Source organism: Rissa tridactyla, chromosome 4, assembly GCF_028500815.1.
Source record: "Rissa tridactyla isolate bRisTri1 chromosome 4, bRisTri1.patW.cur.20221130, whole genome shotgun sequence".
Classification (NCBI taxonomy): Eukaryota; Metazoa; Chordata; class Aves; order Charadriiformes; family Laridae; genus Rissa; species Rissa tridactyla.
The window spans coordinates 69,987,267-70,007,710 of NC_071469.1; the positions used below are offsets into that span (position 1 = coordinate 69,987,267).

General features: G+C 48.1%; 1 protein-coding gene across 2 annotated transcripts; it reads left to right on the forward strand.

The window, feature by feature from the left end:
- Nucleotides 1-6,889: 6,889 nt before the first annotated feature.
- Nucleotides 6,890-20,362, forward strand: RTRAF (RNA transcription, translation and transport factor). Of its 2 annotated transcripts, XM_054199439.1 has the most exons (8): nt 6,890-7,043; nt 8,397-8,521; nt 10,086-10,185; nt 11,397-11,483; nt 12,617-12,705; nt 15,473-15,541; nt 19,245-19,293; nt 20,033-20,362. In XM_054199439.1, exons 1-8 carry the CDS (start codon nt 6,983-6,985, stop codon nt 20,185-20,187), a joined length of 735 nt encoding a protein of 244 aa, XP_054055414.1. In that variant the 5' UTR covers nt 6,890-6,982; the 3' UTR covers nt 20,188-20,362. The 2 variants fall into 2 exon arrangements, with proteins under 2 accessions (XP_054055414.1, XP_054055415.1); XM_054199440.1 differs by lacking the exon at nt 15,473-15,541.
- The last annotated feature ends 82 nt before the right edge of the window (nt 20,363-20,444 follow it).

Genomic DNA, 20,444 nt, shown 5'->3' on the forward strand with positions numbered 1-20,444 from the left:
GTGAATCGTGTGTCGTGGTTGGTGCTTCATACTCCTGTGACGGCGTTCGGTGGTAGTGCATGAGAGTTTTATCTCCGTTCATCCGCTCCAGACTTTTCTTTGCTGTCGTTTGACACCACGTGCTGGTGGGAGAAGCTGTAGGGAGGAAACCGAGGCGATCCCGAAAGCAAAGAGAGCTCCTGCGATGCCTTAGACGTGCCTGAAATACCTCCTGCGTTAGGGTAGGTGCCCCCGCCCCCAGCATCGTGGGGTAGCTAGAAATCCGAAAATCAAAGTTGACCACTTCTTTCCGGGTCTTTCCTCTTCTCCTACACCTCTGTGCCTCTGCTCACCTCGCTTGGTCCTTGTCCTGCTCTTTTCGGCTCGCTGGCAGCATCTCCTCCCCTTGGGGCTGGGCTGGGCTGCTGCCCTGCGGTGGGATGGTACTCCATGGTGGGATGCTGCCCCACAGGGGGATGGTACCCCGTGGAGGGATGCTTCTGCCCCACAGTGGGATGGTAGCCCACGGCTGGACGGTACCCCGCAGTGGGATGGTACCCCGCGGTGGGATGCTTCTGCCTCCTGGTGGGATGCTGCCCCATGGTGGGATGCTTCTGCCCCATGGTGGGATGCTGCCTTGCGGTGGGATGCTTCTGCCCCATGGTGGGATGCTGCCCCATGGTAAAATGCTTCTGCCTCGTGGTGAGATGCTTCTGCCCCATGGTGGGACGCTTCTGCCTTGTAGTGGGATGGTACCCCACGGACGGACGGTACCCCACGGCTGGATGGTACCCCTCAGTGGGATGGTACCCTGCGGTGGGATGCTTCTGCCCCATGGTGGGAAGCTTCTGCCCTGCGGTGGGATGCTTCTGCCTTGTGGTGGGATGCTTCTGCCCCTTCCCACACCCACCAGCTGTCCCATTCCCACTGCCACCCCACTGCAATGGGCAGGGGCAGGAGAGCAACCTGGGGAGCCGTGGGGTCACCCCTTCCCGGAGGTGCCTGATACCTTGTTTACACGCAGCCTGAGCTCTGCGTCAGGCTGGGGAATTATTCCCAGGTCCGGTCCATCCACCGCCAGCGTTTCGGGGGATAGAGGCCACCTTTTTTGGCTCTGCCTCGGGTTAATACTTTTGCAGACGTGGCTCGCCTCTTCTTTTCCACAGCTAAACACCTCCCAGCTTTCCCCGCCCATCCGCACTCCTGGGAAACGTTGGGAATCATAACTTGGGGATGGGGGTACAAAATTAGGTGGGTGTCACGTAGGGTTTTGGGGGGGTCTGCAGTGACCTCGCTAAACTGTAGTTCTGAATCAGGTGTCAGCTTAAAAATCCGTGTGGATTCAAGAGGGCAATAGTCTTTAGGTACCTTTTGGCGAATCTTTCTAGCCCGTAACAAGTGCATTTTGGTTTTTCTACCTTTTCGTACTCTTTTTCTAGTCTTCTACGGTGAAGACCAGTTTGTTCTTACACTGGACTCAAAATTTTTGGCATCTGGGAATGTTTATACGACACGAGTAGCCTAGATGGTCCCAGCCCTCCCGTGGTGGCTTCCAACCCTCCCCTAACCTCCCCCTTTTCCATCTTTTTACTACAGCTCGCGTAGCTTTAGGATGAAGGACGGATGAAGCGGTTTGCTCTGCAGCTGGTTTCACTCGCGGTGTTACGAGGCAGACTGTAAATACCCCGTCCCGGGTTTGTCTTTTCCTTCTAACGCTGATTTACCGTCACGGAGAGCGAAGCGCAGCCGGTCTGACCCCGGGGCTCGCGCCCCAACCCTTCTCAAACGCTGTCACGAAGTGGTTTGTAATCATTTTTTTTTTTAAACGACTTGCGTATTTTACAACTTGAATTCTTAATAAATAAACGGAGAAATAAAGCGGCATGAAGAGTGGGCGGCGTGGGGCCGGGGGGGCGGGGCGCAATTTTGAATTAGCTTAAACTACTCATTGAAGGTGTTTTACGTTGCTGGTCTTTATTTTATGTTGGTAGCGGTGTTGACATTGGTGTGCTGCCAGGTATTTCACCCCAGTATTTATATTTACACAGATACGCCTTTGTTAGCCAAGTAGAGGTCGCCTGCCAAGATCGTTCCCCCCCGCCACTGCCCCCCCGCCACCTCGCAACAAAAATACCAGTCATCTCTCCATCCCGATGCTGTATTTCCAGCGTGGTATCAAATGACATTCAACTCTACCCCCGGCTTTTAAAGAAAAAAATATCTGGAGTACTGGAAAAGGACTGTTGTTTGGTTTTTTTTTTAATTTTATTTTAGTTTTTTTCTGCCGAGGTCGCTGGTGTGGGGGTGGGGGGGGTGGGGGGCGAACCCGTCCCTCCGGTGCCAGGCTTTTTTTGGGGAGGGGGCGGTTGTAAGCGAGAGCCAGCGCGGGGAGGTCGGCGTTGTGATGTAGCGCATCCCCATCCCACGTGCTCTGTGTACTTGTTGGAAATAAACTTTTGGATTTGTTTCAAGCCTTTGGAGATGATGATCTCTGTGCGTGGCAGCTCCTGGGGGAGGGGGGGGGGTGTTCCCATCCCCGTTGCGGCTGGGTCGCATCCCCAGCGGATTTAGGGGGAGGGTCTCCCTGATGGGGCGTGAGGTTTGGTGGGAGCTTTCGTGGCCATCAGGGAGGGAAAGCGAAGCCTCTCAGGGTTTCAGCCCTCTCTGAGCCGCAGCTCTCTGTTCCCACAGGATGAGCTAACCCCAGGGGGGATCGGGCTCCTTCAAGGTGGGACATTACTCCTTGCGCGAAATCACGGTCGCTCAGAAACTGAGGGACACCTGAAAGCTCTGGTTTCAACAGCAGAAGGACACGGAGCTGTTGGAGCGGGGCCAGGGGAGGCCCCGGAGATGCTGGGAGGGCTGGAGCCCCTCTGCTGTGAGGACAGGCTGAGAGAGCTGGGGGGGTTCAGCCTGGAGAAGAGAAGGCTCCGCGGAGACCTTGGAGCCCCTTCCAGTCCCTAAAGGGGCTCCAGGAAAGCTGGGGAGGGACTCTGGATCAGGGAGGGGAGCCATGGGAAGAGGGGGAACGGTTTTAAACTGAAAGAGGGGAGATTTAGATGAGATCTGAGGAAGAAATTCTTTGCTGTGAGGGCGGTCAACCCCTGGCCCAGGTTGCCCAGAGAAGCTGTGGCGGCCCCATCCCTGGAGGGGTTCAAGGCCAGGTTGGACGGGGCTTGGAGCAACCTGGTCTGGTGGGAGGTGTCCCTGCCCAGGGCAGGGGGTGGCACTGGGTGACCTTTAAGGTCCTCCCAACCTAACCCATGCTATGATTCTATGATCCTCAGGTCATCTCTGGGACCAGGAGCAAGCTGGCAGTGAGCGTTTTGCAGTGAAACCCATCGCCGCTGAGCCCTGTGCAGATGCCATGTGGGTATTTCCATTTTCCGTGTGTGTTAAGAGCATCTCAGTGAGCAGCAAACGTTGCCCAGCCCTTGGGGGGATGGCAGGAGTGTGACCCGGCTTTTCTGCACCGGCTGCCTCAACTCTCAGCTCCCCGTCCCTTGCTGGCTCCATCGGCCCAGCTTTAAAGGAAAAAAAACACTGGTGTCACCGCGAAGGGACGAGCCAACTGTCGCTCCCACGATGCCTCTGCTGCTCGGCATGCCAAGCCTGGCGACGCTCAGCTGTTGCCATACCTCGCTGGCTCTCCTCCATCTCTGAGGCTTGCTCTGTTTCATCCTCGCTTCCCAAGGCACCGGAGCGGTGGCACAACCACCGAGCATCTGCCGAGCCGGAGGAGGTGTGGGGCGCCCGGGGAAAGTGGACGGGAGATGTTGCTCCCCCACCACGCCACGCTACCGCCCACCCCCCGCGTCCCCGACACCGGCCCTGCACGGCTCCCTAATGAGAATAAACCCATTTGCACTAATTGCATTCATTAGATGCAAGCACATTCCATTGGCAGCGGGCAGTGGGATGAGGAGAGGAGAAGCACAACCCTGGGGACAGCTTTGCCATGGGGACTGTCATGGTTGAACCCCAGCCAGCAGGTAGGACCAGGCAGCTGCTTGCTCACTCCCCCCCGCCCCGTTGTGTTGGGAGGGGAGAATTGGAAGAGTTACAAGTGAGGAAAAACTCGTGGGTTGAGATAAAGACAGTTTAACAGGTAGAGAAAAAGCCGCGCACGCAGGCAAAGCAAAATAAGGGATTCATTCCCTGCTTCCCATGGGCAGGCAGGTGTCCAGCCATCTCCGGGACACCAGGGCTCCGTCACGCGTAACGGTGACTTGGGAAGACAAATGTCATCACGCTGAATGTGCCCTCCTTCCCTCGTCTTCTTCCCCAGCTTTATATACCGAGCCTGATGTCAGAGCGTATGGAATAGCCTGTGTCCACGTGCATGTCCGTGATATGGAATAGCTGAGGTCCATGGCATGGAACATGGGTCAGTTGGGGTCAGCTGTCTTGGCTGTGTCCCCTCCCAACCTCTTGTGTCCCCCCCAGGCTACTCGGTGGTGGGGTGGGGTGAGGAGCAGAAAAGGCCTTGAGAGCTTAGCAACGACCAAAACCACCAGTGCATGGTTTCTCGTTTCTCATCCCAAATCCGAAGCGTAGCACTATGCCAGCTGCTACTAAGAAAGTCAGCTCCAGCCCAGCTGAAACCATGACAGGGACTTGTTGCATGTCACCACAGGAGGGGTCGGACCCATCAGGGAAGGGGAAGGTCCCCAAACCTGGGGTGAAAAGGGATGGGTTGGGAAGGGGAAGGGCTGTCCTGAGGGTGAGGAAGGCAGGAGAGGCGGAGGAAGGGTGGAGAGCCCCGTCCTGCTGCTGGTGCGGGACCATGGTGGCCACCGGGTGTGTATTTGTCCCCTGACACCCATGCAGAGGCTTCACTATCTCCATCGCTGGTCACCTTTGAGGGTGGACAATGTGTGACATTGTCACACATCTCGTGGCTGGGGATGGTCCGGAGCTCCTTTTAACCATGCCAGAGTCCTTGCATCTTTACTATTCACTCGCATGTCACCGCCCGCACACGTGTCACCGACACGTTGAAGCGCTCGTGGGCTCCGGCTCTGAAAGCTGAAGGAGGCAGAGCTGGCTCCCTGCCTGCTCCAGTTAAACCAGTCCAGGAACGAGCCAGAGGAGATACGGTGAATGGGAGAGGAATGGTCCTAAAGGGGAAGGGAGGCAGAACCATCCTGGCTCCCCCCCGGGGCTCGTGGTGGCTGTCGGAGGGCGGGGGGGTTGAATTAGCCCCGTGCCACCCGGCCATGGCAGCGCCGCAGTCGGTGGCTGCGCCGGTTGCCAGCTGGAGCGCTGGGAAGGGCTGGCGCAGAGAGAAATGTCAGGATGAATATTGCATGGGCTCGGCGCGCTGTCAGCACCACGTCTGCAGAGTGCCACCAGAGCCGGGGACGGAGCAGGGGGGTGGCACGGAACGGGGACAGGGGGGTGGTCTCGCTCCAAACCTGAGCTCATTGCCTTCTCCGGGCAAAATCACCCCAAAAAAGCCCCTTAAAGGGACATCCTTTGCCCGCTGCTGGAACTGGGCAGAGCCCCTTGGCAAGATGTCAGTGGAGCAGCAACTTTTCCCAGCCATAATCTCCTCGGAGATGGCCATAATTATCTGGGAGCAAGAACTCGATGACAAATGTCAGCAGCGTTTGCAGGGAAAACGGTTTAATTATGAGCTGGAGGTGACACAGCAAGGGGGTGGCGCTCAGGCTCAGCGGGCAGCCCCGTCCCCTGCCCAGACGCCCCCTTCCCTGCTGCCCAGTACAGCCCAGTGCTCCCCAGCACAGCTCAGTACACTCCAGTGCTGCCCAGTACAGCCCAGTGCTCCCCAGTGCAGACCAGTGCATCTCAGTGCTCCCCAGTACAGCTCAATGTTCCCCAGTACTACCCAGTGCTCCCCAGTGCAGACCAGTGCACTCCGCAGTACAGCTCAATGCTCCCCAGTGCTCCCCAGTGCAGACCAGTGCACTCCGCAGTACAGCTCAATGCTCCCCAGTGCTCCCCAGTTCAGCCCAGTGCTCCCCAGTACAGTTCAGTGCTGCCCAGTACAGCTCAGTGCTCCTCAGTGCTGCCCAGTACAGACCAGTGCTGCCCAGTGCACTCTGCAGTACAGCTCAGTACTGCCCAGTGCTTCCCAGTGCTCCCCAGTACAGACCAGTGCGGCCCAGTGCAGGCCCCTACTCCCCAGCATAGCCCAGTTCAGCCCAGTGCTACCCAGTTCAGCCCAGTACAGCCCACTGCTCCCCCGCACAGCCCAGTTCAGCCCAGTACAGCCCCGTGCTGCCCAGTGCAGCCCACTGCTCCCCAGTACAGCCCAGCTCAGCCCAGTACAGCCCAGTGCTGCCCAGTGCAGCCCACTGCTCCCCAGTACAGCCCAGTGCAGCCCACTGCTCCTCAGTTCAGCCCAGTACAGCCCAGTTTGGCCCAGCGCTCCCCAGCACAGCCCAGTGCAGCCCACTGCTCCCCAGTACAGCCCAGTTCAGCCCAGTACAGCCCAGTGCTGTCCAGTGGAGCCCACTGCTCCCCAGTACAGCCCAGTTCAGCCCAGTACAGCCCAGTGCTGCCCAGTGGAGCCCACTGCTCCCCAGTACAGCCCAGTTCAGCCCAGTACAGCCCAGTGCTGCCCAGTGGAGCCCACTGCTCCCCAGTACAGCCCAGTTCAGCCCAGTACAGCCCAGTGCTGCCCAGTGGAGCCCACTGCTCCCCAGTACGGCCCAGTACAGCGCACTGCTCCCCAGCACTGCCCAGTGCAGCCCACAGCTCTCCGCCGCGGCCTAGACTCCGCCCCCAGCCTGCCTCAGGCCCCGCTCCCTGCCCTGGGCCCCGCCCCTGTCGCTGTCCGCCCGCCGGCGTGTCAATAAAGCTGGATGAAGGGCCGCTTCCCCTCCCGGCAGCCCCCTCCGCCCTCTGATTGGTAGGGGAGGCTGCCGCTCGCCGTGCGCCGGCCAATGGGCGAGCAGAGAGGGGGTAGAGGGTGTTCCTTCCTGTCCGGCGGGGCGAGCGGCTGGGCCCGGCCCTCGGCGGCGGCGGCACCGGCGCCATGTTCCGCCGCAAGCTCTCGGCGCTCGACTACCACAACCCGGCCGGCTTCAACTGCAGGGGTGAGGGGCCGCGGCACTGCCACCTCCCTGCCTGTCCCCTCGCTCTCCTCACGCACCCGCGGCCTTGTCCCCTCCGGGGCCCCTCTCCCTTCCCCTCGCCTCAGCGCTTCGGAACCCGCCCGCCCTCCCCCCTGCCCTGTCCCCCTGCCTCCCGGGCGAGGGAGGAAGGTTAAGGCCGGGAGGGTCTGCTGGGCTCTGAGCGTTAATGCAGCTGTCTGTGGTCAAATTGAGGGAAAATCCCGAGTTTAGGCCGGGAAAACTGCGATTTCCAGGCATTGCAGTGGTTTAGCTCGATGTATTTATCCAGTGTGATTAATTATAAGCTTCGGGTTATCGGTTTAATAGGTTGTCTTTTCTTCAGCGCTTTGGTAGACTCGTTTCTTTTTGAGGAGAGATTGTCTGCTGGCATTTTCTTTTGTTGTGTGTTCTTAGTTTCTCACGGTTACCATTCTCTCCCCCCCCTTTAAGGTTCATTTTGTTAGCGTAAAAGTTTTAAAAGGTCTTACTGAAAGCTTACCTTTACATGTGTTGTGACCGTGTCTCTGTTTCTTACAACACATTGGTTAAAAGGCACTTAGAAAGCTTAGAAGGTGCTTCTGAGAAGCAGAAATATCATTCTTATCCCTGATGGGGGAAATGGTGTGCTTACCCCACTCTGAGATGCAGCGGGATATTATACTCATTAACTCAGGATATTAAAGCTCATCCAAAGCCCAAATATCACAGCTATTTTTTGAGGGGCCAGTGATACCCCAGAGCTGTGATCTGCTGTCTCCAGAAATGAATTCTCTCAGTAAAGCACAGGTGCAGGTGAATTGCTTCATCCGGTACAAATAGCTTTGTTTGGACCGCAGTCTATGTATTGTGGAATTCCAGCTCCCAAATAACAAGATGTTGGGTCAACAACCAAGAAAACTTGAGTCAGTAGTAGAGGAAGAAAATGCCTTTGCGCAGTCACAACTTGTGTGTGTTGCTCTTTGGAAGAGGCAGGGGTTTACTGCTACACGTAACACATTTGTCCAGGTAACAGGGTTAGGAATTTCTCTATCATTGTTTCACCTCTCCTTCTTTGCTTAGTAGGTTAGAACTATATTTCCAATAAAAACGGTCTGTTGGCTGATGCCTCTTATTGTAGTCAGTCAACCATAGCTGGTTTGAAGTGACTTGAAAAATGGAAAACACTTGGTATTGAGTTGTGGTCAGAGGTTATCCTGGAATACATGATTTTAGTGTTAGGTCTTTCTTTGTGGTAAAACATGAAAGCGCTTGGGGGCACCAGTATTTGTTTGTATGAATTGGAATTTTGCCCTTAAGATATTGTCTAATTCTTGCTTTGTTTACTTCTCCTGACAGATGAAACAGAATTTAGAAATTTTATTGTCTGGCTTGAAGACCAGAAAATCAGACATTACAAGATTGAAGACCGAGGGAATTTAAGAAACATACACAGTGATGACTGGCCCAAATCATTTGAAAAGGTATTTTGTTGTTTCAAAAACAATTTTAAATGACAATGTAAATAATGATTAACAGCTATCGTAGTTTTTGAATGTAAATGACTTTGAGTATTTGTCCTGTCCCTGAACTTCTACATTCCTAGGAATTTAAATGTATTAGTGAAGCCAAACTGTAGGAGTCACTAAGATGGTAGAATTTTTTGTACGTAATTTTCCCTCAGCTTTGTTTTTGCAAGAGGTGGTATCCGTCCTAATCTGGCTTTTGTCTGATTTGATTCAGCTCTTGAAGTAGAAAGAAGATTGACTACAAATAAACAGCTTTTTCTGCATTAATGATTCTTACATACCAAAAGGAAAATGGATTAGGCTAATGTACTCGTAGGCTTTGCAAGCGTGTGTCAGAAAACTACTGCAGCTCATCTCTGCGCCTCCTGTTATTCCAGATAGATGATTTTCCACTGCTAGTGCAAAGCATGGCAAGCAGCCATTGTTTTGTGAGTGATCTCCTGGGTGCTCGGGAGCATTTTGAGTCATCGGAGGGCTGTTGAGCTTTCCCTTGTGGTTCCCACTCCCTTTCTCTGCAGACAGCCCTGCGAGGAGCTGAAAATGCTGTTCCGTAATGCTCAGTGCCCATTCATCTTGCCTTTCTCCCCTGGAACCGCCCTCCTTGCTCACTTCCCAGGAGGATTGGAGGTGCAGTGCTCATGCTCTGCAGGAGGGAGCCTAAAGCATTCTAATATCATGTACATAAATCTATGTGATATTAGAATTACTGGTTGCTGGTACTGTCGCTGTATCAGTGGAGTCTGTCTTGGCTTGGCCAGACCATCCTTCTCTGTGTGCCTGCCAGGGGAGCCCTCCCTGCTAGTGCTCTCCAGTCTCCGATGTCCTTTCCCTCCAGTGCTTGTGTTGCTGGAGTAGGGGCTGCGTGGCACTTCTCTCCCTCCAGCAAATGGGCACAGCAGAATGTCACTGTGTCCTGGGCTTTGGGAGTCTTGGCAGCAGGCTGTGCTGGGTCCTGTGTTCTGGCTTCAGAAGAGCAGAGATGGTGTCCCAGACACATTTTGTCCTCTCCTGTTGTCCACAGTCCCTAAGAAAGGGAAAATTACTTCTCAGAATCTTACAATTTTTGTCCAGGTGGCTTAAAGGCAGGGTTGTACCCTCATCTTAGTATTGTGAAAGCTTTAGGTGTAGCATTGTTCCTCCTCCCTGCTTTAGATGGGGAGGTTTTGCTGTAATTTTTGTTCTCTGTCCTTTCCCCTTCCCATGTCTTTGCTCACTGTGTAAAGTGAACAGAGAGCAAAGAAAGAGGTTTCTCTGGTTGCTTTCTGACCGTGAATAACATTCATTGAAAAGTGGGTGCCATTACTAAATGGCAGACTCGAGTTAGTGGTGGATTGAAGTGCTCTAAAATGGATCAGGTACCACAGCAGGACATTTCACAATGATGCTTCTTGTTAATAACCGTCTTCTAACAACTGTGAGGTCTGTGGGAAAGTGACTGTTTCCAAAACAGTTCTGTGCTCCTAGCTAATTCCTACTGGTCAGTAAAATATATTTGTTTTCTCCTCTTTCTACTCCACAGTATATGAAAGACGTAAACTGTCCTTTCAAAATACAAGAACGACAAGAAACAGTGGACTGGCTTCTCGGCTTAGCGGTTAGGCTCGAGTATGGAGATAATGGTAGGGGTGAATATATTTAATATTTCAAAATGTTAGGGAAATGTGTTTGTTTAATTTAATGAAGTATTTGTCAAATTTAGACAATGTCAAAAGTATATCTTGTTTTCTTAAATGCGATTTCATCTGTTTGATTTTGTACCGTATTCAGATGTGAACGGTTTCTCTTCAGCTCAGCTGCTGTGAGACAGTGCAGTAGCATACTTGCATTTATTACTTTATTTCTGGATATAGCAAACCCCATTGTATGTATTTATACCCTTCTTCCTGTGGGATTGCCTTTATGAGAACTTACTCTAAAGCGTATTAAATGCATTTTCTTTAGTACTACATTTATTCGAATAAGTTATTCTTAGACCCTTGTTTCACAGAGAGTAGATCCTGAACCCTTGGGAACTAGGGCAAGGTTATGAAAAAAGTTGAGTTAAATCTCAGCAATCAGCAGCAGTTTCATTTCCTTTTAGTGAGAGTGCAGATACAAATGTAAATACTGCTGGCAAACGTAATAATAGCCGAAGTACTGTTTTCCATTACCTTTGATTCCTGCACGGCTGAGGTCTGCCCAAGACAGGGATGGGATATAAATACTTGGAATCTGTAGAGCTGGTTTTCAGTCCCTGATGATGGAGAAAATGAGCTGCCTGTGATGTGGGGTACATGAAGATGGAGGAGCCGGGAGGTCCCATGCTCAAAAGGCTTGAAAAACCCCTTTGTGGGTTGTAGGTGAATGCTGCAGCAGAGCCTTCCCTGGAAATGTTTTACTTGCTGATCAGAACCAACTTCAATCTGTAGTTCTTGAGCCCTACGTACGCTGCGGATTGAGGCAAAGGGCCAATGCTAGTTGAACTGATGAGTTTTAAAAGTAGTAGAACTGTAAGGTGCAGCTTGTTCAGTCTTCTGGGGTGAAGACTGTCAGAAGAGCCTTAGTCAAGAGCGTAATGCCCTATGTAAGTGTGGAGCATGCTCTGACGCTGCTCTGGGATAGCACATAAGCTCTCTGCAGATGGGAGCTGTTAGGAGAGCTCACTAGAACAGCCTTTGGGGACCTTAGTAGGGAGCTTCAAAACATCAGCTTATAAACCCAGAAGGCTCTTGGGCAATTACCACACCCCAGAAATACAGCTATTGCAAACTACAACTTGGCTTTAAACTTTTAACTGCTTATTTTTGTCATGAGCTCCAATGGTGTTTGTGTTTGCTTCTTAATTTAACAGCTGATAAGTATAAGGATTCTACCCCTGATGGTGCTAAAAATACTGACAACGCGGCAAAGAATGCAGAACCGCTGATTAACTTGGATGGTAAGTGTGCAGCAACCTACTGTACGGATGCATCACACGTGAATGCGTTCCATGGCCTGTGTGATTTTCTTTGTTACAGTACTGTGATACATACAGCTTTATAAAGTCTCATGTAAAGCTTTAGGAATGCAGAGTTCACATATTCTTTTTCTCCTGGCTCAAACTGCCTCTCTTGTGAGCAGTGTTTTGAGAGTTACTTTGAGCTGTTTGCACTCGTCAGCATTCCTACCAAAGGGAAGAGGAGCAGCTCCATGTGAATCCCAGGTGTCTGCATGCGCACTGACGCGGAGCTTTTCCTGCTGGGAAAAAGGGGAAGGGCAGAGGGGAGAATCTTTCCCAGGAGAACAGGGTGCCCAGAGAATTGATCAGATGTGAACAAGTTGTGAGGGCTCTTATCAGGGAGGGAGGAAGCAGCTGAAGGGTGTTTACCTTAACAACTTGCAGAGAGCTCTATAAAATGTGACTACTTACTGCAGGCTAGGGTGAAATAGCAAGATGTCTTTTGACTATAGACTCTTAACATATCTTTTAAAAAAAAAAAAAAGGGCTAAGGAAACGTGATAGCAGACTGTTTACTTCAGTACTGTCATGTATTACATGTTGGCTCAGTCTTCCCCAGCTGTACCTCTCGTAATCATTTTAATTTTTTTGACTGCTGGGCACATTCACAATAAATGGAAGTGGTGGAAAATAGCTACTATAATTAGCCTTAAATCCCCCAAGTCTTCTCCCATTGCTCCTTCTAGAAACAGATAGCTAGGAATCGGTCCTGCCCTCACCCAGCAGGCACAGTTCTGCTCTGCAGTGATAGAAAGGCTTACAAAAGAGAATACTTTCATGTAATTGGCTTTATTTTTAAAGACGCAGGTTTCCTGTGCGGTAGCGCATATGTAATGCATTTGGCATTGAAAACAATGCTGTTTGTACTTGGATGGTGTTCTGCAACCTGATTATGAAGCCTGGAGCATGCTTTGATTGCTTTGTAGCCAAAGTGGTTGCTTGCCACTGTATAACCATGGCCCTGCCTGTCATCCTTAAGAGCAATCTGATGCCGTGGAGTCTGGAAGCCAATTCTGTCTTTTGGAGCCAGTTAAATTTGCATATGTTTTTAATGATGATGATTATTTTTGCAGTGAATAATCCTGATTTCAAGGCTGGAGTGATGGCTTTAGCTAATCTGCTTCAGATTCAGCGACACGATGATTACTTGGTAATGCTTAAGGTAAGTTCCACAGTTTTCACACCTGCTTTCTTCTTTACCCCAGTGGCTGGTGTGTCTGTAATAATTTGTGGTGCTCAGTTACTGATAACTATGACTTTTTAGGCATAAGTAGAAAGTAAAACTCACGTGTATGTGCCTTTTCAAGCAGATAAGAACACAGAATATAAATAATGGAAACGAATGCAAGCATAACTGTCTTGGTAAACAGTTCAATTGTAGCTGAGGTCCTGGAATTCCAACACTGAGAACCGTTGCTCAGAATTTGAAGTGCTTCAACTCAGGTTAGCTGAAGTACTGTTTTATGTGATTTTAGTGAACTTCAGAAATACTGAGGAACACACTCAAAGGAGAAGATTGCATTCCAGTGCTAGGAAACTTGAATACATAGAGGCTAAGTAAAACAAACGTCCTAGGGAGGAGCCACAGTTAAAAGCTTTCCTCCTCCTCCTTTTGATCCTATGAACTGTTTACTCCTTGTCATTACTGAAGTCAGTTTAATTCAGTCTTGACAACTAATCATGGCTTTTTAAATGCAGTAGGTAGGCTCGTTAATTTCCTAAAGCATCTTTTTTATGACTTTGAGAAAATTTGTGATTTAGTGGTGGAACTCTAGTTATCTGTAAATTTTGGGTCAAACCTGTACTGTATTTTTGAGGTGCTGTATTTACTGAGACTTTAGCAGTCCTGAGTTCCTATCTGATTGTGTCAGATGTTATGTTGTGGAACATATGTCAGATGTGATGTTATGGAAATAAGCTTAGATTTGTTTGGCACCAAAATAACCAAATTTCTCTGAAAAAAACCAAAAGATCCATTCATTAGAGTAGCTGTGATATTTGTTAAACTTATTTTGGAGAAACTGAATGCCATGGGTATTGAAGTTTATATAGTGCGTATAAGTCTATAACAGGCATATTTAAACAGTATTATCATGTTAGTTTGGGTTTCTTAAGGAAATGATGGCCTGCTGTTATCCCATCAACCACTTTCTCATTCCCCCAGTATGGTATCCTCCTTTGCCTTCCCAAAATAGCCTTTGAACCCTTCACTAATCTAAAGAGCGGTGGAGATCTGGTGTATTAAACCCCTAAAAAAAACCCCACCCCTCAAACCACACAAAAAACAGTGTAAAACGGATATCGGGTAGAGAGAGAAAAGAGCCTGTGGATGGCAATGTTGAGGATCTGCAGCATGAGTCCTTATTAGACAGAATTCCTTCAGGTCTTCTTACAGGATCGTCTCGAGGCTAGCAAACTCTATCTGGGCCCGTCTAATTTGGTACTAGCAAGTCAAAGAGAAAGCAGAATGTATTTTCTGCGTAAGTGTATTTACATTTGTCGTTATTTCCACATTACCAGTCTTACTTTTTTCAGGCAGAAGAGGTTGGACCACCAGCCTGAGTTTTCTTGCTTTTAATTACAGTGAGAACAGACTCCCGCAATGGCAATTCGTGTTACATGAACAACAGCAATGCTAGTTTTCAGTGGTTTATGGTATTAGAGTGTGTCAATGAAACTCTTTAATTCTACGCAGCAATAAGCAGGTTTGCAGTGCGCATGCAGAGAAGTTATGATCCCTGTTGAGGCTTGGGCGCTCTGAGATGGATGTTTAGGGAATGCCAAAGGGTGCAAGCATGCTACAGACATCTGGCCAGAGTGAGCAGAGACATATTTGGAGTCCCATTTTATTAATTTAAATCTGGCACGTTGATCAGAAAGCATCTGTGTAACACAGTTGGATATCCTTGTTCTAATGCAAAAGGCACTCAAAATTCTCTTCTACAGGGTCTGGTTTCACTGCTGGCATTTAAAGTTAAACTCATCAAATCCCTCTTTTGTCCAGGCTGCTCCCTTCAGTTAGAAAAATTTCTAGAAGTATTCAGTGGCAACTTTCTAGTATGATCTCAACTTTAATCATGGCCAAAAGCGGGAGAAATCTTGGGGGAGAAACAAGAAGCAGTAAGAACCATTTTATGATTCCTTAAGACTGCTTCTGTCACATTTGGCTACTTATCAGGGAAAGTCTGAGGAATGTGTTTGACAGACCCAGTTCTTTCTGGTGGAAGTCTGCCTGCATGGTATTCCTTCGGTTATTTTTAGAGGCATTTACAGCTGTGGGTATCAGTAACTGATAGCTCCGATCCGATTTCATGCTATGTACGGTAGCCAGTAAGAACAGATGAGCAGCAGGATTGTTAAAATCAAGGGTGTTCTTGTTCCTATGTCTAAAAAGAATTCCTTTCTGCTCTCAGTCTTTTTAAAACCTGGGTGGGTAGCCTTGCTCCGGGTTTCTTTGCATGTGGAGGATGGTTCAGCCCTTCCTAAAAGATGCTGCTCGCAGGAATTCCTTCCTGAAGAAGCTGTATTGCTGCAGCGCTAAAGGTGTGTGGTCTCAGAAAAATAAAAATGATGTTGCCGCTTTGGGATCACGGTCAGCTTGCTTTGGGAATCATAAGCTTTTTTGATTGTTCCTAGTACTTTGCAGTTTCTGGGCCAGTAGTGGCTGAAATTAATAGTGTAATGTCCTTGTCTCTTCTGGTTAGGCTGCTTTCCCACAGTCCAACAGACTACACCTTAAGACACCACTTGCGAAGAAAAGTGCTATTTGAAAAGGTTTAAAGTCTGAAAGAATTTTCCAAAAGGCCTCTCACCAAGCTGAGGGTTTGAGGTTATGCTGGGTTATAATGTTGGCTCCCTTTCCCTTGGAATTGCTGAGAAATGCATCAAGACATAAATTAATTACTCTCGCCTTTAAATGTTTTTCCTAGGCAATTCGCATTTTGGTTCAAGAGCGCTTGACGCAGGACGCCATAGCGAAGGCCAGTCAGTCCAAGGAGGTTTGTATACACAGTGCATGAGTTTAGTGTTAATTATTCCATATCGAGTAAAGAAGTGTAGGCGTAAATGTCGGCCATCTCCGTCAAAACAGGTTCTGCTTAAACCCTTTGTTAAGGAGGGTGGTAGAAACTTGCTTTATCTTTGCCATCCTGATTCTAAAAGTCCCAGAGGATTATGGAGAGCACACAAAGCTCTTGTTTCAGTTCAATACAAATATATGTACCTGTATGATATATCCTGTAAATAGCTGCTCTCCTATCTTTATATTTGCTAGAGGATTACTCTTACTGTTCAGTGCAGCAGGTCTAGAGTCTGAGAATGACCTGGCTTTTCCTTGGAATCGTCAGCGTTGGCTGTGTAAACAGATTGAAACGTTCCTTGTATGGAGTGTTTTGCTTCGTATGTACACCTCGTATGTGTTCAAGGAATGGGATGTTGGATATCCACCTCCTCCCTCCCCGCCTTCTCCAAAAAGAAATGGCGAAGGAAACTTCTGCACTTAAACCTCAGATTTTGCAGAATTATTTTCTAACCACAAGCTGGCTGTTTGTAAGATATTCCGGGGGATGACTGTGGCTTTTCAGGTTGCCATTTCTTAAACATCCCTTGTTCTCCAGCTCTTCTCTTTGGCATTTGGCGCAGCAGCTGCTGGCACTGGGTCTTGGGCGCAGTCAGGACGGGCAGCCTCCCTTGCTGCGCAGGTGGATGCGTAGAAGCATCCCTGATAAAGCGACTGGATCTGGACGAAGAGCGGGAGTCCCTTCATCTTTTTCTGGCAGCTGCTCAGAACAGTCCATGCTTTATTTTATTATCACAACACCACTTATGGTGTTTACTAAGTGGCAGTCGCAGGTGCTCTGAGTTGCAGTGCAGTAATTGCCAGAAGTGTTGGAACAGTAAATCAAAGCTTTGGTCTTGTATGCCCATAAGACTGTTAAAAGAGCAGGAAAATATGAAAGCAGCTGAAACTGCTGTAGTTGTTTTAGGTTCTGTAACTAGTATTAATAAAAAGCTGCTTTTACTTGTTGTTTACATAGCTGCACAGCTGACATGCAGGGATCAAAATTGGATTTTCTGTGGGTTTGGCCGAACTAACTTCTTTAAGGAACTGACTTTTTTCATGACAAAGAGTTGTTCAGATTCAATAGGTCCTTCAAAGCATTGTCAGATCTTAGGTTGAAATGTCACTGTGTCACTGAATGATAAATATCATTGGGAGTGTATTCTTGTTAGAAACGCTAAATTTCAAGTAGGGTGGAGAAGAAGCAGGGGGTTGGAGTCAGGAAAACAGCTTCATCTGTGCCAGCAGCGATCATCAACGTCGTAATGTACTGGATGAATGAAGAAAATATCTTAAAAGCAGCAGGGATAAGTGGGTCGCAGGATAGAAGGAGAGGAAAAATAAACCTCTGCTTCTGATTTTGGCTGGCTTGTTAATGGCCAAAATACTAGCCAGTGACGCTTTGTGTATTAAGTCTTGTCTCTGGAAACAGGTTATAAATGTCCCACTGCTGCATGGCAGATGACTTAATATACAAAATGTCATGAGTTGCATTCCTGGCAATATCAAGATAGAGTGGGGAAAAGACAGAATAGATACAGAAATGTTCTCTGACTGAAGGATACGTGTGAGGACTATGCTGAGGAAACTTATACTGCTGCACATGTGGTTTAAATGTACCAAATAAAATGAGATTTATCTTGTTGGGTTGTCAAAGTACGGTTTTCAAGATAAGACATGACACTTTTTTTTTTTAGATTATGTTTTGAATGGTTGGCAATTCAATGTACTCAGTGTCTAGACAGGATTCAGATTTATACTGGTGGACTTGTAGCCTGTCCTGGGCTTTCCTTGCCCGATGGGTGGATCCTAGGTAGGCTCAAGTACAACAGGCGCCCTTCAGGGTCGCTTTAAGGATACTTCTGAAGGCTATACCTGGGGCATGTGTAAAAGCACAACAAAGTGGATACACTTTTCCCCTACTCTGAAATCTGGAAATGTTTTTTTCCTCCCGCTCCCACGTAATGTAGTTTTACTATTGACACTTAGAGTTACACGGCAGTTAGCTGTGGTGGTCAGGCCCATTTGCAAGCGTTTTGGTGCAGCAGTTTTAAATTGAATTTTTGGGGAATGAGGCTGAGAAATGAAGCAGTCTGTATGGTAATGGATGTGAAGGTGCTCTTTGCTCCTCTCCCCATTTAAAGCTACTGTGCAAATAAATGAGCATGTGCCTGTTGTGGTTGTACAGCAGTGGGTGTCTGTACAGCCCAGTGCCCGCCGTGAAACCAGTGGTACTGGACTTGGGGAAGGCCAGTCTACTGCGCTGCCAAAGATAGCTTCCACCAGCCAGAAGGGACCTGATACATGGGGTAGAGGGAAGAAGGGAGGGAAAGTAATGCTACACTACCAGGGGGTGTCAGAAGACCACCTCTGAAGGTGCCACTGTGGTCACCCAGCGTAGGAGGTACCTGCAATGGCCCTGGGGAATTCATGCACAAAAAACTGACCGAATCAATGTTTTGCTGCTTGTGTGGCTCCAAGAACACAGTAGGGTGGCAATGATCTCTTTGCAACCTTAACTATAAACCTGATTTCTTAAAGAGTGTGTGTACAGAGTCTGATACTGCTAGGATCTGTTTGAAGTGGCATTCTTAACAACATGCCGTTTAAATTTTAACAATGCAGGTGTATTTTTTAAGATTGCAGGTGAACATCCATTTTACTTTTGTAAAGTTCGTGGAAAAGAACCACTTCTTGAAAATGGGGTATTAGAATTAGTTTCAGTCAGCAGTTTGTATTTAGTTTGTGGTGTTTTGATCAGCTCAGAATTCTTTTACATGTATATAAAAGCCTTTAAAAGAAATCCTTGCTGCTTAGAAGGTTTTACAACCCCATCGTTGCAGAAACTAATGGTATTGAACTCGAATTGTTGTGCAAGGCAAATGTTGAAAAAAGTTACAGAGGTAGTAAAAGCAAATTTTAAGATTTGCATTGTTTAAGTCTAATTTTATGTGCATGTTGAAACATGAGTGATTGTTTAGCATGACTGCTCCTCCACAGTTGGAAAGGGTAAGGAAAGAGAGCAATGCTTATAAATTACCACTAATAAAACTTTTCCTTGTACTGCCTTAATAGAGCAAGTGTTTAGAAAATGGAATGTTTAGCTTTATTCCTAAGCTTAACACTTGAGAAAATGCTCCTGAGAATGTTGATGGAGGTTGCAAGTCCTGTGCTTGAGAAACTCACTTGATTACAGCGAATTTTTACAACTCTCTTTTCAAATCAGCCAGCGCTTTTAAAACTGGCAGCTGTCTAAAGGCCATAGTTCCTAAGAAACCCTAGTTTGTGCATGCGTTTTGTTTGTCTGGGTTGCTGGATTGGGTGTTCTCTTGCAGTACTGTTGTTCGCCTTTTAAGGATCGAATGTGGGCAGCGTGTATCCAGTGGGGTTCGCTTGACAAGTAGAGGGATTATTAAGCGTGAAGACTTTTCTTTATTAATACTCCGGGTTTGATGCTTCAGGACACAAAGGCACTCGTTTAATCAAGCATGATGACTTTTTGAAGTTGTCATGCATGTCTTTATAAGCAAATCTCAAGTGTCCTTTCCTCCAGAGTTAGCTGCTGTAGTACTTGATTTTATTTTCCAAGCATGCAGAATGACACTTCTAATTACATTTGAACGTGCTTTTTCTTTTCAAAGGGTTTGCCTGTTGCTTTAGAAAAGCACATTCTTGGTTTTGACACAGGAGGTAAGCAGTTCTCTTAATGTTACTTTCAAATAGTGATGTTTGCCACTGACAAGTATATTACTGTCAAATGTGTAGATAATGTTGTACAGTAAAAAAGCACAATTCGCCTAGAAGCCTGTCATGGAAAGAATTGCTCCTTCCCAGCTTTTTATTTACGAGCACTCCTGAGCATTTTGTTTTGGAACAGAAAAGCATAAATCTTAGCTGTGGAATATGTTGTTTCAGAGTCATGTTTAAATAACTTTAAATGGCTTTTAATGGCAGCCACATTTGCAAGCGGAAGGAATGCAGCTCCTTACTCTTGTCTTGTAAATCTGGCTTCTACCAGCAGAGGACCTCTGTGCTGCTTCCATGTGTTTTAGCTGCATAATTTCCCTAAAATCTAATCGGAGGCAGCGCAAGTTGGCATGACCTGATAGATTATTTTGTAAGCAATAGCCAGATGACCTGGGACTCCACTCGCTTGGCTTCACTTTTGCCCCACGTACCCCTAAATTACTAGTCAGGAAGCTTCATACTGACCCGACTTGGCTGTGGATTACTGTGAGGGCTGCAGGAAGCCGAGCGAGGTTTTGCAGAGCCCCCTGCCACCTCTCTAGCAGCAAGAAAGGTTATTTCCTATTTCGCACATGAAAACCACCAGCAGGAACGAAGTGCAGAGCATTAGCTTAGGTTAAGCTTTTCTCAAGACCTCAGATAAAAATGCTTGACACGACTTCTCTTTCTGCCGCTCACCCAGATGCTGTCCTCAACGAAGCTGCCCAAATTCTCCGACTGCTGCATATAGAGGAGCTCCGAGAGCTGCAAACAAAAATTAACGAAGCCATTGTAGCAGTTCAGGCCATTATTGCTGATCCCAAGACGGACCACAGACTGGGGAAAGTCGGGAGATGAACAGATAAAACCTTTTAGTCTCTTGTGTACTTAGTAGAATTAGGAACTATGTACAACTCCGGCATGCAGTTTGAAATTGTATTATTTTACTGTTTTGAAAGAAAACAGGAAATTGAATTCTGACTTCTACGGAATTATCATTTTTCTTTAAATAAACGGAGCTGGGGGAAATAGAGGAATTGTTCTGACGAGCTCTGAGTTGGCAAATACGGCTTTTTCATTGTGTTTGGCTTTGTGTGGAGAAGGGAGTGTTACAC

Excerpts from the sequence above, each read along its gene's own strand:
- RTRAF (XM_054199439.1), top strand. The coding sequence starts at position 6,983 with ATGTTCCGCCGCAAGCTCTCGGCGCTCGACTACCACAACCCGGCCGGC. Across the intron at positions 10,186-11,396 it reads GCTCGAGTATGGAGATAATG|CTGATAAGTATAAGGATTCT; the intron begins GTAGGGGTGAAT and ends TTAATTTAACAG. Across the intron at positions 15,542-19,244 it reads AGGCCAGTCAGTCCAAGGAG|GGTTTGCCTGTTGCTTTAGA; the intron begins GTTTGTATACAC and ends TTCTTTTCAAAG.